Source organism: Ammospiza caudacuta, chromosome Z (genome assembly GCF_027887145.1).
Source record: "Ammospiza caudacuta isolate bAmmCau1 chromosome Z, bAmmCau1.pri, whole genome shotgun sequence".
Classification (NCBI taxonomy): Eukaryota; Metazoa; Chordata; class Aves; order Passeriformes; family Passerellidae; genus Ammospiza; species Ammospiza caudacuta.
In genome coordinates this window covers 23,451,558-23,465,865 of record NC_080632.1, presented here as the reverse complement: position 1 = coordinate 23,465,865, position 14,308 = coordinate 23,451,558, and the positions used below count along the sequence as shown (strand labels likewise).

Here is a 14,308-nt window from a genome sequence, read left to right as displayed (position 1 = left end):
TTGAAACCTTCCATCTCATTTGTGTACTTTCCTGCTCTGTCACATGCTTGTGATTCCACATGTGTATTCCTAATAAAATTATCTTGTATGTAAATTCTCTCTCATTTTTCATCCATTTTCCCGTGCGTGTCCCCTCTCTGACACCTTTTCATTCTTTCTGTTACACCTTTCCTCTCTCTTGTGCACATACTTTCTAATCTTCTCTCTGGCGTCCCCATCTGCTCACACCCACAGACACATTCAGTGTGTTCCTGGTATGCTTTCCCTCCTTTTCCCTGTTGTTTTTCATCTTTCTCCCATATTTCTCTCATGTACTTTCTTTTCCTCAGTTTCTTGCTCTATTGCGTGCATTCCCTCTCTGACAGGCTCTTTCACTTTCCCATACACACTTTACCTCTGATTTGCTCAAGTGTCCCTTGTCTCTACTGTGAATGTTTATCACTTTTACACTCTCTTGGTCTTTCTCAGTCAACATAGGTTCCCCACTCCTTCCTTCCTTCCTTCCTTCCTTCCTTCCTTCCTTCCTTCCTTCCTTCCTTCCTTCCTTCCTTCCTTCCTTCCTTCCTTCCTTCCTTCCTTCCTTCCTTCCGACACTTCCTTCCGACACTTCCTTCCGACACTTCCTTCCGACACTTCCTTCCGACACTTCCTTCCGACACTTCCTTCCGACACTTCCTTCCGACACTTCCTTCCGACACTTCCTTCCTTCCTTCCGACACTTCCTTCCGACACTTCCTTCCTTCCGACACTTCCTTCCTTCCTTCCGACACTTCCTTCCGACACTTCCTTCCGACACTTCCTTCCTTCCTTCCGACACTTCCTTCCTTCCTTCCGACACTTCCTTCCTTCCTTCCTTCCTTCCTTCCTTCCTTCCTTCCGACACTTCCTTCCTTCCTTCCTTCCTTCCTTCCTTCCTTCCTTCCTTCCTTCCGACACTTCCTTCCGACACTTCCTTCCTTCCTTCCGACACTTCCTTCCTTCCTTCCGACACTTCCTTCCTTCCTTCCTTCCTTCCTTCCTTCCTTCCTTCCTTCCGACACTTCCTTCCTTCCTTCCTTCCTTCCTTCCTTCCTTCCTTCCTTCCTTCCTTCCTTCCTTCCTTCCTTCCTTCCTTCCTTCCTTCCTTCCGACACTTCCTTCCGACACTTCCTTCCGACACTTCCTTCCGACACTTCCTTCCGACACTTCCTTCCGACACTTCCTTCCGACACTTCCTTCCGACACTTCCTTCCTTCCGACACTTCCTTCCTTTCAACACTTCCTTCCCACACTTGTTTCTTTCCCACACTTCCTTCCTTCCTTCCTTCCTTCCTTCCTTCCTTCCTTCCTTCCTTCCTTCCTTCCTTCCTTCCTTCCTTCCTTCCTTCCTTCCTTCCTTCCTTCCTTCCTTCCTTCCTTCCTTCCTTCCTTCCTTCCTTCCGACACTTCCTTCCGACACTTCCTTCCGACACTTCCTTCCGACACTTCCTTCCGACACTTCCTTCCGACACTTCCTTCCGACACTTCCTTCCTTCCTTCCGACACTTCCTTCCGACACTTCCTTCCTTCCGCCCCTTCCTTCCGCCACTTCCTCCCTCCCTCCCTCCCTCCTCCTTTCCCTTCTGCAAATTAACAACTGCAATCTTCTGAAAGTTGTGTTCTGTCTGTTTACATTTTCTGTCTCAGAGCCATTCCAATTACAGTATCACCAAAACTAGGGCATGAAAAATCCTGTTCTGATTTGTCTTCTTCTCAGCTGGGGTCCAAAGAGGAGGAGGATCTGCAGATACTAATCAAGGTATCTTCATAAAACATCAGATTAATCTTGCAATTAGTTACATTTTGTTCAGCGTTCCTTCTGCACTTAATGTTACTAGCAGCGTTTCATCTTTTCCATCCTTGCAGAGGTCTTAGGTCTACAGATCATGCTGTAATCCATTTTGCTTCCCCAGAGGAGGTATGTGGGGCTCTGCAGTCTTTATCCCAATGCTGAGTATTGCTCTTAAAAGTAATTTGGACAAAGCTGAATTACTAAGAAGTCCAACACTCCTATAAACTTGCCTAAGTAAAAAGTGTGTATGACACTTGGGCTTATTAAGAATATCCCTGTGTAATCCCAGAAGGCATCTCATTGCACCACAAGGAATAAAAAGTCTCTGAAGATGAATATGCTGTGCATTGTGCTAGAAAAAGCTGTGAAGAAAGTTGGGAGTAATATTCTGATACAATGCATGAATGCACAGTTCACTGAAGAAATTATTCCATTGTCCCTTTCTCTTCAGTATTTTGCATATTCCTCCCTATTTATTCTGAAACAGATTGGAGAATAGTACCAACTTCTTTTCCTCTCTTAAATCAGCAAGAGCTGCGTGATGATGTTGGACTCTGAGTTGTTTATTGCTGCTGCTCAAGCACAAGCAGAGTCCTTCAGAAGAGCCCTGCTGGAAAGAGAGGGTCATACTTGCATAGCTTTGCTTATATACCTCTTTATTGTCCCTATTATACCTCTTTACCTCTATACCACTTATACCTATTTATTGTAGCAGTGTTTCTAGATATAACCTGTACTTTTGCTGGTATTGGCCTAGTCCTACTATTCTTACAAGTTTTTTTTCCTTTTTCTCCATTACTTTACTGTTCTCCTCTGTTCCATGACCAACATAACTGGTTGGTTCTGGTAGCTGTGGATAGGATTGTGCATGACATACTGTCATTCTGCATTTATCTAGGATTTTTCTATCTTCTTTTCTCACACCTTTTCTTGAAGTTAACAAATTCTTATTGAATGTGTGTGTTACTGGGATGGCAGGAGTAATTTGAGGAGAGAGCTGTTATTTTATTTAAGTCGTAAGTTTAAAAATAGTTACTGTAGTGAAAAAACACGAGAAAGAATTGAGTCTACCCTCAGTGCAGAAGAGTGAGAATTGCTTCACAGAACCACAAGACACCCCAGGTTGGAGATGCCCTTAAAAGATCATCTGGTCCAACCTTTTCTGGGAAGAGGAGCGTCCATGAGATTATCTAGCATGCTGTCCAGTCTTGTCTTGAGAATTTGCAATGAGGGGAACTCTACCAGATCCCTGGCAAGATTGTATCTGTGAGTGATAGTTCTCACTATAGAACATATCTTTTTTATACTGAGATGAAACCTCTCCCAGTGCTACTTGTACCCATTGCCCTATATTTTCTCCATGTGCCACCTGGTGAGGAAAGCATCTCCATCCTTTGTTGCCATCTTGAAATAATAAAGTACAGGAATGCTGTGATAAAGTCTCCCTGAGCCTTCTCCATGAAGAAGAGACTTAACTTCTAATGTCTTATGTTGTACAACTCTTTCATGCTCTCAAGTCCTTCTTTAGAGCCCCTCCAGCCTGTCCATGTCTTTTTGGAAGGGTGGGGAACAGAACTGAACATGGTACTACAGATATGGCCTGACAAGCACTCAGTAGAGTTGGACTAACCACATCTCTCCCTGCTAGTAGTGCCCTCGAGAATGCAGCCCAGAACATGATTTGCCTGTTGCTGCAGCAGTGCTCTGCTGACTTGTGTTTAGCTTGTTTTCCCCAGTACCCCCAGGTCCCTTTTGAAAGCACTATTTCCCAGTCAGTGCATCCTAGCCCACAACCCGGGTGCAGGGCTTTGTGAAACTTCATATAGGTCTTGATCAGATCTCTCTGTAAGACAGCTCTCCCTTCTACTCTGTCCACCTCAACGCCCAGTTTAGTGCCCAACAGCACATTAGCAGAGGTGTTTTCAAGTCCTCACCATCTAGACATAATTTATCTAGAATTAATCATGTATTTATGAAAATGTTCAGCCATTTGGGGCTCAGTAGCATTCACTGTGATACCCTACTTGTGACTGACTGCCGCAGTGAGTAAAAAACACAGATTACCACCTATTCTGGCCTTGCTGGCCAGTTTCCTATCCACGCTTAAATAAATTGTGCTTTACCTTTCTAGAAATGCCTTGTGTCACTGTCAATATGTCTTGGTATACTGGTATATTTTAACATGTTACATTTGAATTTAATTGAATAACTTGGACACTAACAGTCTGTGTTAAATTTCTTCAGATCCCATCTGTCAATAACAATTGTCGGATGCAATTTTTCTTTACACCTTTAGCTAAGGTCATGAAGAATAACTGTTTGTTTACAAAGATGGGCAGGAAATTGTGCAGATGCACCTTAATAGAAAATCAACCTGTGAATTTCCTTGTTTTTCCTTGCATGTATGACGCCATTGTAAAATGCTTCAGGTTTTTTTCCTACTGGAAACCTTATGAAGTGTTCAGTGAATTTTGGAAGAATCATCACAGAAAATTGACTGATGCTGGGCTTTCAAATATTTAGGGTTTGTGTTTTGCTTGTTAGGATAGCTTGGTTATACCTTACTGCAATAAAATCTGGGACAGTGTCAAAGGAGTAGACTGACTTGGTTTAGTGTTTTTTTTCTTTATTGTCTTTTTTGTTTTGTTTTGGTTTTTGTGGGGTTTTTTTTGGTTTTGTTTTGTTTTTTGGTTTGGTTTGGTTTTTTCAGGGTTTTTTTTTTGTGTGTGTATGTTTTTGTTTTGGGTTCTTTGTGTGTGTATATGGGGTTTTTGTTTTGTTTTGTTTTGTTTTGTTTTGTTTTGTTTTGTTTTGTTTTGTTTTGTTTTGTTGGGGGTTTTTTTTGCTTATTTTGCTGACATGAAGCTCACAGCACAACTGATTATGCCAGCAGTGAGAACAGGAAAAAACATTGATACAATTCTACTTTTCATACTCTTGATGCTGAAATCAAGAGAATTGAAATTTTAAGTCCTAATAGCTTTTTACAGCTAAGTCGGTGTGAGAACCTGCTGAACGCTGTACTACAATCCACATGTCCTACAGTCCCCTGTAACTTACTGCCACAGACATGACCTTGCTCAGGTAGTTGTACCTTCTCTGCCTTTCTTACTGGGAAAAAAATGCAGAGGGTAGAGAAAAATTAGTCCTCCCCAAGTTCCTCATTTCCATGGCAGCAGAATACACTTTACAGCCCTTTTATCTTCCTGGCAAGCACCATTTTTGACATCTATCCATTGATAGGGTGTGGTGACAAAAATCGTGACTTCATAGCATTAAAACTGTTGTTCTGATTGATAGTTTCTACCAGAATTAATCATGTAAATTTCCAGAGGACTCTTGATTCCTTTGGAACTGCTAAATATATAAGGTGTTTTTCCATGAAAACGCAGGATTGTGTTCTGTAATCTAAAATAGTGTTGTAGAATTATACTAAGTGAGAATGGGACATGTGGGAGAGATACAGCAAATTTGTTCTTGCTGCTGAACTGATGGATACTTGCTTAGATCAGAGAAATTGCAGATACACATTGCAGATACACTAAGATGATGGAGAAATTTGGAATGCTACACAGCTTGTTTCTGAGTGCAACCCTTCATTAGTATGTATGGGGCAGATGAACAAAATCCTGAGTATTTTTCAGAGGGCACTAAACAGGGAGATCTTTGAAACTGCAGAATGCCTAGAAAGAGAAGTGCCACTTAATACTGTAGAAGATGTTAATACAGTAAAAATTGCCTTCAAATAGGCAAATTCAGGATCTCCAGTAGGAGATAACTTAGGCAGTGATGTTCAACTAGAAAAGGGGGGGTGGAAGGGCAGAAATGCTAGAGGGTAACTTGCATTGAAAGGACTCAGCACATTCGCAGTGAAACCCTCCAGAGCGAGCCTCCTCTTCCAGCCCCAGAAGAGCGACAGTGCTAGGGTATTCCACCCTCATATGCCTGCATGTTTCTATGCTGTTTATTTGGTATGGTGTGTTGGAAAAAGGGTTGGAACACTGTAAACACTGTAAAGATTATTTTAAAATTCCTTGTGGATGCATTTGTAGGGCTGTTAGCGGAGATGTTTTTCTTGATTTTTAAGCTACAAAACTTGTTGCCACCAACTGCCAAGTATTCTGTATAACTATGAGACATGTTTTCACAAGAAAATAGTGGTTTGGGGTTTTTTGTTTTGTGGGGGTTTTTTCAGCGTGGATTTTTTTTTTTTACATTGTAGTTTTTTTTCTTTTTGCAAGACTTGCATTACTGAGTGGCACCTTAGAGATGGATTGAGAGGTGAAAAATTTGTTGATGGAACATCTACTACTAGGGTTTAGGATATCAAAAGAAGAGGTAAACCTATTAATATAACAGTTTCTTGGGCATATTTTACTACACATTAAATATTTTCTGTTAAGAGACAGTTTTTGCTGAAAGCCAATGTTTTCTAGACCATACTTAATGTTTGCATTCTAATTACAGCATGTCTAGTGATTTTAATCTGTAGTGTTCTTTGCTTCAGAACTCTCAAAAAACGTTTTTTCCGGGATCTCACATGAAGTTTGGATATGCTTTGTCATCTGTAACACATATGGGTCTCTCTTTCAAGTCCCCATAAGCTGACTTTCTAGATGAGATGATTATTAGAAGCTGAGTATTCCTTTTTGTTACTCCTGCATTGTGCAGAGGCCTTAATAGTGGGCTGTTTTTGTCAGAACATGGAGGTAGTTTATACCTGTCTGTGCTCTTCTCCTTTAAATTATGAAAGGTATTAATTGCTGAAGAACGACTCAGTGTGGATTAGTTACAGTTTGATACTTTAGATGTGTCCTGTAGTCTTCCATTATTTTAATTGAAACAGCACTGAGAATTTGCAAGCTTGTTCATTACTGGCTGGTCCAGATCATAAACATGAGCATACATGGGTGGCATCCCACAGACAGCTTTCTCTGTTCTTCTGGTGAATTAGTTCGGAGTAACTCAGAAACTGGCAGAACTAGCTGGATTGTCATGGTCATGTTATCAATAGCTGCCTAATCCATGGATGCTGCCTTCCTTGTGGCCTGGAGATGCTGTGTGCACTGTGTCTGTAGAATGAGAAGAAGGAGCACACAAAGGATATTACTACTCGCTGTGCAAATTTTGTCCCTGGCCAAAGTAAGAGAAAAGGATTATGATGTGCTAAGTTGTTGCCTTAGGATCAGGGTAGGTCTCACTGCTTCTGCTCAGTCACTCCAGTGCTCTGTCCGCAACGATGCATGTGTGAACACTTTCACCAGCTCTGAGATAAACCCAATTATTCTGCTGCTGAACCCCACTAACAGTTTAACTTTGTGGATACAGTGTGCTTTTGCTGCCTTCTCTAAATTGCGCCACTGAGTTATACAGCAAAACTGTCCAATATTCCCTCTAAAGGTATGTGTCAGTGTTATCTTGAGAACTGAAGTGAATGCTGAGAACTTTTGTAAGTAGAGATATCCTGTAAGCAGAAAACAGTTAGCTGTTTTTATGATATCAGAATACAGAAAGAATTGGATCATTGACCTGGAGATTAATCTATACGATCTATTAAGTGCATTTTTTAACTCTAGAAAATATTTTTAAAAATGCCTGTTTGTCTGACTGAAAAGCCATTTCCTCTGTTTATTCAGTGGTCATCTGACTATTACAAATACTATTTTACTACAAATACTGTTTGAACTCATATCAGCATCAAAACAGCTAAGACTGAGTGAACTGAACTTTGTTTAATCCTTGTCAATAAAATCAGTTATTAAATATAAAGTTGATTATTTACACAAGCTCACTGAAGATTAAGATAGTTATGCGAAGCAAGGAGCAGTCTAATTCACTCCCAAGTCTCAGTTTTCTTGGCTAAGCAGCAAGGGAAATAGTTTTCTGTGAACTGAATATATGTTTTTCAGTCATTCATGCCTGCTGTTCTTGATTTTAAAACACTGCTTTCATTACCTGTTCTTCCTTCTACTGAAAGCCGTGGGAATTTAGATCTTGACTTCACTGGAAAACAGGGCTGTATCCAAGTTATTTTTATTTTAAAAATAAGAAGTTTTGAAGAAATAATGGTTTATATAAAATACTGCGTTCTGTAGCTTACTTAGTCATAAGTAACTAATTAACATTTTGCAGAAGTGCTAGCCTTGTTAAATTTTTATTACTTGGAACAAGATTAGAATTAAAAACTGGGAGGAGCAGAACAGATTCTCAGATCAGGATTTCGCTGTAAAACATATCCACTCTTTGCCAGTGTGTTCTTTTGGGAACTGCTTATGTAAAATATTTTGAGGGGGAGAGGAAAATGTTCGCTTATTATTCCAGTGAAATAGTTTTTTCCTTCCTTTTATCTGAAGGGGTAAACATCTGAATTTAGTGTGAATTAATCTCAGCAGATGTATTTTGGGGAAATTAAACAGGGGCCAACCCAGCATTGCTTTGAGTTGGTGCCTCAGGAGAGAGAGGACAATCAAAGTGCAGAACACCTCACTTCCATTTTCATTTGACTCTTGTCACCCACCAAAATACATCGATGTGGCAAATATCGTGGGGCAGACATTTCTTGGTATGCAGTGGACCCAGCTGAGCTAAGCACCTGTGACAGGAATGCAGTGTATCACTCCTGTGAGCCTTAGAATGTGGTACTTGGAGAATGTTGTTATGTTAGTTAGCTTTGTGAAGCTTTCCAATAGCACGGGTTTTATGTTGTTCTGTACAGTGTTGCTGGCTATAGGGGCAGTGGTGCACTCTGACAAGTTTAATGCCCTTTAAGAGGGGGCTGCATGCTCCATCTGATTGTGTGTTGAACAGGTTAGAAGCTTTGTGAGAAGTACTGTTGTCCTCTCTTCTTCCTACCATTCAGGTTTGGTGGAATGGCGCTATAAATCCAACAGGAGACAAAGCGGTCTTGAAACTGCTTAATGGAAACTTTGACAATTAGAATAAAATACATTAAAGTACAGAACAATATAAGGTTGAAGTGAACTACTGGGCACCTTTATTATAATCTATGCTTACATCTGACATACACGTTATAGGATATATAGAGGTGACAAGAACAAATTTTATTGGTTCATCATTGCATTAACAATCAGTTTCCTAAAACAAAGTGGAGATCTCTGAATACTCCTTGTGCTGTGAAGTAATGCTGCAGAGGGGGAGAACTCAGGTGTCTTTTCTGAGTTTGTCTGAGAATGACCTCCTGTGTTTTTGTTCCCAGGAACTCTGCAGCAGTGGGTCACGGCTGTTTCTGCTACGCCCTGATGCGTTCCATCCCCGTTGCCATCTACGTTGTTTTGGTGACAGGTCTGCGCTACCACCTGTTCATATGGAGCGTCTTCTCGCCAAAGCTCCTCTACGAGGGAGTGCATGTGTTCATCACAGCTGCTGTCTGCCTGTTCTTCACAGCAATGGATCAGAACCACTCCTACAAAGTGCAAGACTGAAAATGGGTGTGTGGTGTGTGGTTCTGCGTTGCAATGTCCACTGTGCCACTGGATTGGAAGAAGGAAAATACTGGCTTTAAATTGTTGTGGAGATTTTGAAGAGTAAATTGTTAAAAGAGTTGTTTATTTTAGTCAAGATCAGTCTTGTGTTAAAACTGAGCTTGCTTTAGAAATGTTGAATTGAAATAAACTGTCTTTTCAAGGATACCTTTTGTTCTATAGCTGTCATTATAGCACTTCCCAAATAACAGATTGGTGATATTACATGTTTTGAATTTGAAAATATACATCTTGATATAGATACAGACCAGTGCCTCATAGGCACAGAAGAAATCCTGTGTGCATATAATTTTTTTACTTTCTTAGACTACAGAATCCTAAAAATGTGCAGAATTTCTAGGTGCTGTTCAAAAGATCCTGAATCCATTAGCTTCAGGGAATTTTTGTGTTTGTTTTCTTTCTAGTGGATGCATTGAAACTTCTAGTGTACAAACATCCCAGGTAAGAGATTTTGTTTTGCATAAGCAGCAAGCATTTCTGTTTAAAAGCAGCATTTTTCTTTGTAGGATGAGTGCCATCATTGTTTGTAATGGATTTCGATCTGCACTTCAGACACTGAATAAGAAACACTTATGGTCTAACAAAGTAAGGAATCTTTTATGGAGTCCATTCACGGCTAAAATGTTGTTTCTTCTTATCAATGTATAAATGACAAATCAGGTCGGTGCTGCTATGCTGAACATTTGATCATGTTTTCCACACATGGGTACAGAGTTTTGAGCAGTAAACAGGAAAACAGTTTAATGGATTAAGTTAGCAGCAGAATAAAATGTGTAAAAGGTGTGTTTGCAGTTTGCATCACCACCCTCCTAGTGACCTGTCTAGCCATCTCACTTGAATTAATTTCTGTAATTTCTGTAATTGCTGTGATTAATTTCTGACAATGTTGTTTTTCCTTTCTTCTGTAAAGAAGATACATGTTAATGACTATACTGACTGTCAGTATTCATGTGGGGTCTTTTTACTTCTTAGTTTTGTCCATGTTTTGTCCATCGAGTTACTCTATATTTGAGGTATATCAGAATAGAAGCAGACCTTTTAACTTTTGTTACAAATAAGGAAAAATAAAGCTTTCAAGACCTATATAGCTGACAGCACAGTTAAAATAACTGATGCGCTTTTTGTCTCATGTTACAGATAATGCAGATCTCAAAATGTAGGCCTTTAGTTTTTATACATTAATACTAGGCCATCTTGATTACTCATAATGAAATATTTTTTCAGCTATAAAACAACTAAAATTTTCAATATACTGGCAGCATATTGCTCATTACCTGAAGGAGAGAATACTCCATCTTAATGTCCTTTACTGTGACCTGCTGGAAGATTGAAAATTAAATACTTCTAATAAATCACATTTTACTGGCAATTATGGTTATTTAAACCAGTTTGTATTTGTGAATGTACATCTACCATTTTCCCAATGCTCAATTTTTTTTTTGGTTACCTGCTGGCTAGCAGCCATGTTGGCATTATCAACATATTCTCTGTTTACTTACATTGTTAATTTGTAAGCATTCCTCCCTAAAATTCATACAGATTATGTTTATAAGACATTTAAATCAGTGGAAGAGGTTGCTAATAAAGAGATGGAAGGCATAGAGCAGAGCTTCTGGTGAACAGAATCCTAAAACAATGTGGGATGACATTTACAAGGTCTTTTATTGCTTCCTTCTGGGTTTGTTTTTGTCTTTTGTTGTTGTTTTGTTGTTGCTTTTTTGTTGTTTGGTTTTTTTGTTTGGGTTTTTTTATGTTTTTTTTTTTTTTTTTTGGTTGGTTGGTTGGTTTCTTTTGTTTGGGTGAGGTTTTTTTGTTTGTTTTTTGTGGGTTTTTTTTTTGCTTCTAGTATATCTCTTTTATCAAATAGTGGAATCTAAAGTATTGTGTGTGTATTAAGATTGAATTTTTTCAGATTACTTAGTTAAATGATCAGTGTCCCCCTTCCCCTCTGAAGTTGAAAGATGTCCAGATTGGATATAGGATTAAATGGCTTGGGAAAGCTGTTACTTAGGTCTTCAAGACCAGGAAAGGGGGGAGGAAGGAGAAGAGACTGCATCTCTGTCTCAAGTCAGCTCATGAGTTTGCGTGATATATGAAAGAAACATGGTGCTTTCAGCTTCAGAATCGACATTTCAATTCTTTTTCACCCTTTCCCTTTGCGTGTAGGCAAATGAAATAATGCTTCATGAGCTGCTGGGCTGTAGCAATGCAAATCTTAGGCAGTGAAGGAATGAATTAGTTCCTGCTGAAGGCAACCAAGCTTTAACTGAGGGATTATGTTACAATAATGTTATTTTTAATCAACATGAAGCAAATGCCTGAATACAAATTCTTATCTCACTAGTTAGTTGTTGCACCTCACTTCTTGTCATGTTCAGCATGTTTTAAACCCTCAGACAAGGAGACAAGTGATGTGGGAAGCAGGAATGCCACTGGGGATATTTTTTGCCATTCTGAGCATATCAGTTTCTTCTGTCCAAGTCACCTGTAGTCCCTGCTCCAGTGTGGGATCAGACTGGAATTCCTTGGTAGTGCCCTGTGCATAGGCACAGACTCCTCCTTTAAATACCTTCTGAGCAGGGATGTTTTCTCTGTTTGGATAAAGTTTTGCCATGTTAAATATTTCTGCTCAGACAGTGCAGCCAGTTACTGTGGGCTACTGCCTGCTCTGCTAGATTTCACTAGGTCACCACCAGCCAGCACAACTCAAAGCTCCTAGCTGATGTCTGGTCTGGTCCCATGGATTCGCAATGGTGAAGCTTGAGCTTCATTCTTGTAAATGAATTCAGGTTTAAGAAAAAATATTAAATCTATTTGTATTTCAGGTTCTGCATAGATGTATTTCTGCTCTCTAGGAAAAGAAGCCTCCATTTTCCCTGCTTCTATATAAGCCAGCACAAAATCCACAGTGAGAACCCCAGCCTTTCCAGTAGGCAGGACACGTGTGTTAGGCCACTGTTCCTCTGTGGTTCTCTCTGTAAGGGTCAGGGCAGTTTCTGGAATCTCTCACATCAGGCATTTGCAAACTAAAGATCCAAGATTTAGCTCCACAATTGCACAGTTGCAGAGGAGGGGCCACAGTTGCAAGATACCATGAAAGACTTCCTCTGAAAAACCAAAGTTTTCCTGAGTGCTTCACCAGCAGAAGTAGGGTAAGGGAGCTGTGATCCCACTGGTCAGTGGGGCAGGAGAAGGAGCTGGCTGATGTCATTAGAGGCATCCCACTCTCCTGACTGTGAAAGACTGTGTTCAGGTGATGTTTGTGAGGCTGGCATTGCACCATCTAACAGAAGTATAGAAAGTCTGGGAAATAGCCTCTCTTCAGTCCACAGGCAGATAATACAGAGGGACACTCTTTGCCAAGAGCTAGATGGAGGGAAAATGACTGAGAGGGAGTTCGCCCAATGTGTTTGGCCCATTGGTACTTGATTTCTTCTTTTAAGAGATGACAGACTCTGTGGAGAAGGGAAGAGCGTGGATGTTGAACAACTTGAGCAAGGCCTTTAGCAGGGTGTACTTGTCAGCCACATGTTGAGCTAATACATGAGTAGGCTTGAAGGATGGACTGGATCTTTGGGCTCAATGTCTCAGTCACCCCATCTCAGCCTTGTTTGTCAGAGAAGAAGTGATACTAGGGCAAGGCACTTTAGGATCGTTCTTAAGCTGGCTGAGGGGAGAGACCAGAGCAAATCTGGAAATGGTACCGAGTAGGGGGACTTGTGTATATGCTAAAGCGAGGACCACCCTTTGGAGAGAGCTTGGCACGCTGCTGCCAGCCTGCGGTACAGCCTGGGCACATGTCCCTGGCTGGTGATGGTGCAGGATGGTGCCCACAGGCTGCTGAGCAGCCCTGACAGCCTGATCCTGTTCCCCAGCTCATCACTGTTCAAGGAGCAGGCGCACACATGTCTGCATGGACGGACAGTGTATCCAGTACCTGGCCTAGATCCCAGTGGCCTGCCTTGCTGCCGTCAGTCAGACAAGGGAACCCCAGGTTTCCAGCTTCTGTTGCTGGTATACAAACCTTTTCTCTTATGAGTGAGCCCAGCTTGAAGTTCACTGCTATTCATAAACATCTATCAAGAGTAGAGGATGCACTCAAAAGAAGTAGGATTTAATGAGAGGAGGGAACACTCAGCAGCGATGAAGTGAAGGACACACACAGAAGTATGCATACTAGAGGCCTGTTTATACAGAGTCAGCACTTTTTCTCTACACTTTCCTCTGCTTTTCCATGCTTATTCCTTTCTGAGCCATCTTGGTCTTTCCTTTTCTTGTCCTTTTGTCTCTTCCCTAAGTATTATGTAATGACTTGCATGTTCCATCAATCCCCTTAAACACACATAAAATTTTACTGAATCCTGAAGTGCTTTTCCCTGTGGATCCCATGAGTTGTGTGCTCCTCCAGGCAATAAATTCCTTGAGTCTGCAAGGTCTTCAGGAGGAGACATTTCTTTTTTTTACTAATCCTGGTGTACTTCACACCAGGGATAATTGTCCAGTTGCTTAGTGAGTGATTATATTGTCATCTAAATAAATTAGTATAAATTGCTGATTGAGCAATTAGGATAGCTGAGATCCTCAGCAAGTCCTTGCCCATCTGACCTTTGTGCAATCATGAACAGTCTGTTATCACCTAACTTCACAGTGATTTGTGCCTTGTTTCAGCCTGGGCATGAGGATGCATCAGAGACCTTTTGGCTGCCATCAGCTCCAAAGAGGGAAGGCACAGAGGTGAACTTTTCTCAGAGGAGGAGAGGGAGAGCCTCAAAGACAACAGGCACAAGTTGGAGTACAGGATATTTCCAGGAGTTCAGGGGACTCTTTTTTTACCTGTGTGTTTACTGTGGGGATGAGCCCCAGGTGTCCACCCTGGGAGATCTTCCAGCACTGGAGCAACCTCATTTAGTTACCCCCACTGTGTGTTGGAAGTTGTACTGTGTGTGCTCTGAAGTTCTCTTCCAGCCAACATTCAGCAAGGATTTTGTGTTTTTAT

General features: G+C 40.9%; 1 protein-coding gene across 1 annotated transcript in view; it reads left to right on the top strand.

The window, feature by feature from the left end:
* Positions 1-10,902, top strand: part of PIGG (phosphatidylinositol glycan anchor biosynthesis class G) — an 80,885-nt gene extending 69,983 nt beyond the window's left edge. Inside the window, exon 13 of the mRNA XM_058823748.1 lies at positions 9,027-10,902. Coding sequence (XP_058679731.1) covers positions 9,027-9,252 — 226 coding nt within the window. The 3' untranslated portion in view covers positions 9,253-10,902. The remainder of the gene's footprint in view (positions 1-9,026) is intronic.
* The last annotated feature ends 3,406 nt before the right edge of the window (positions 10,903-14,308 follow it).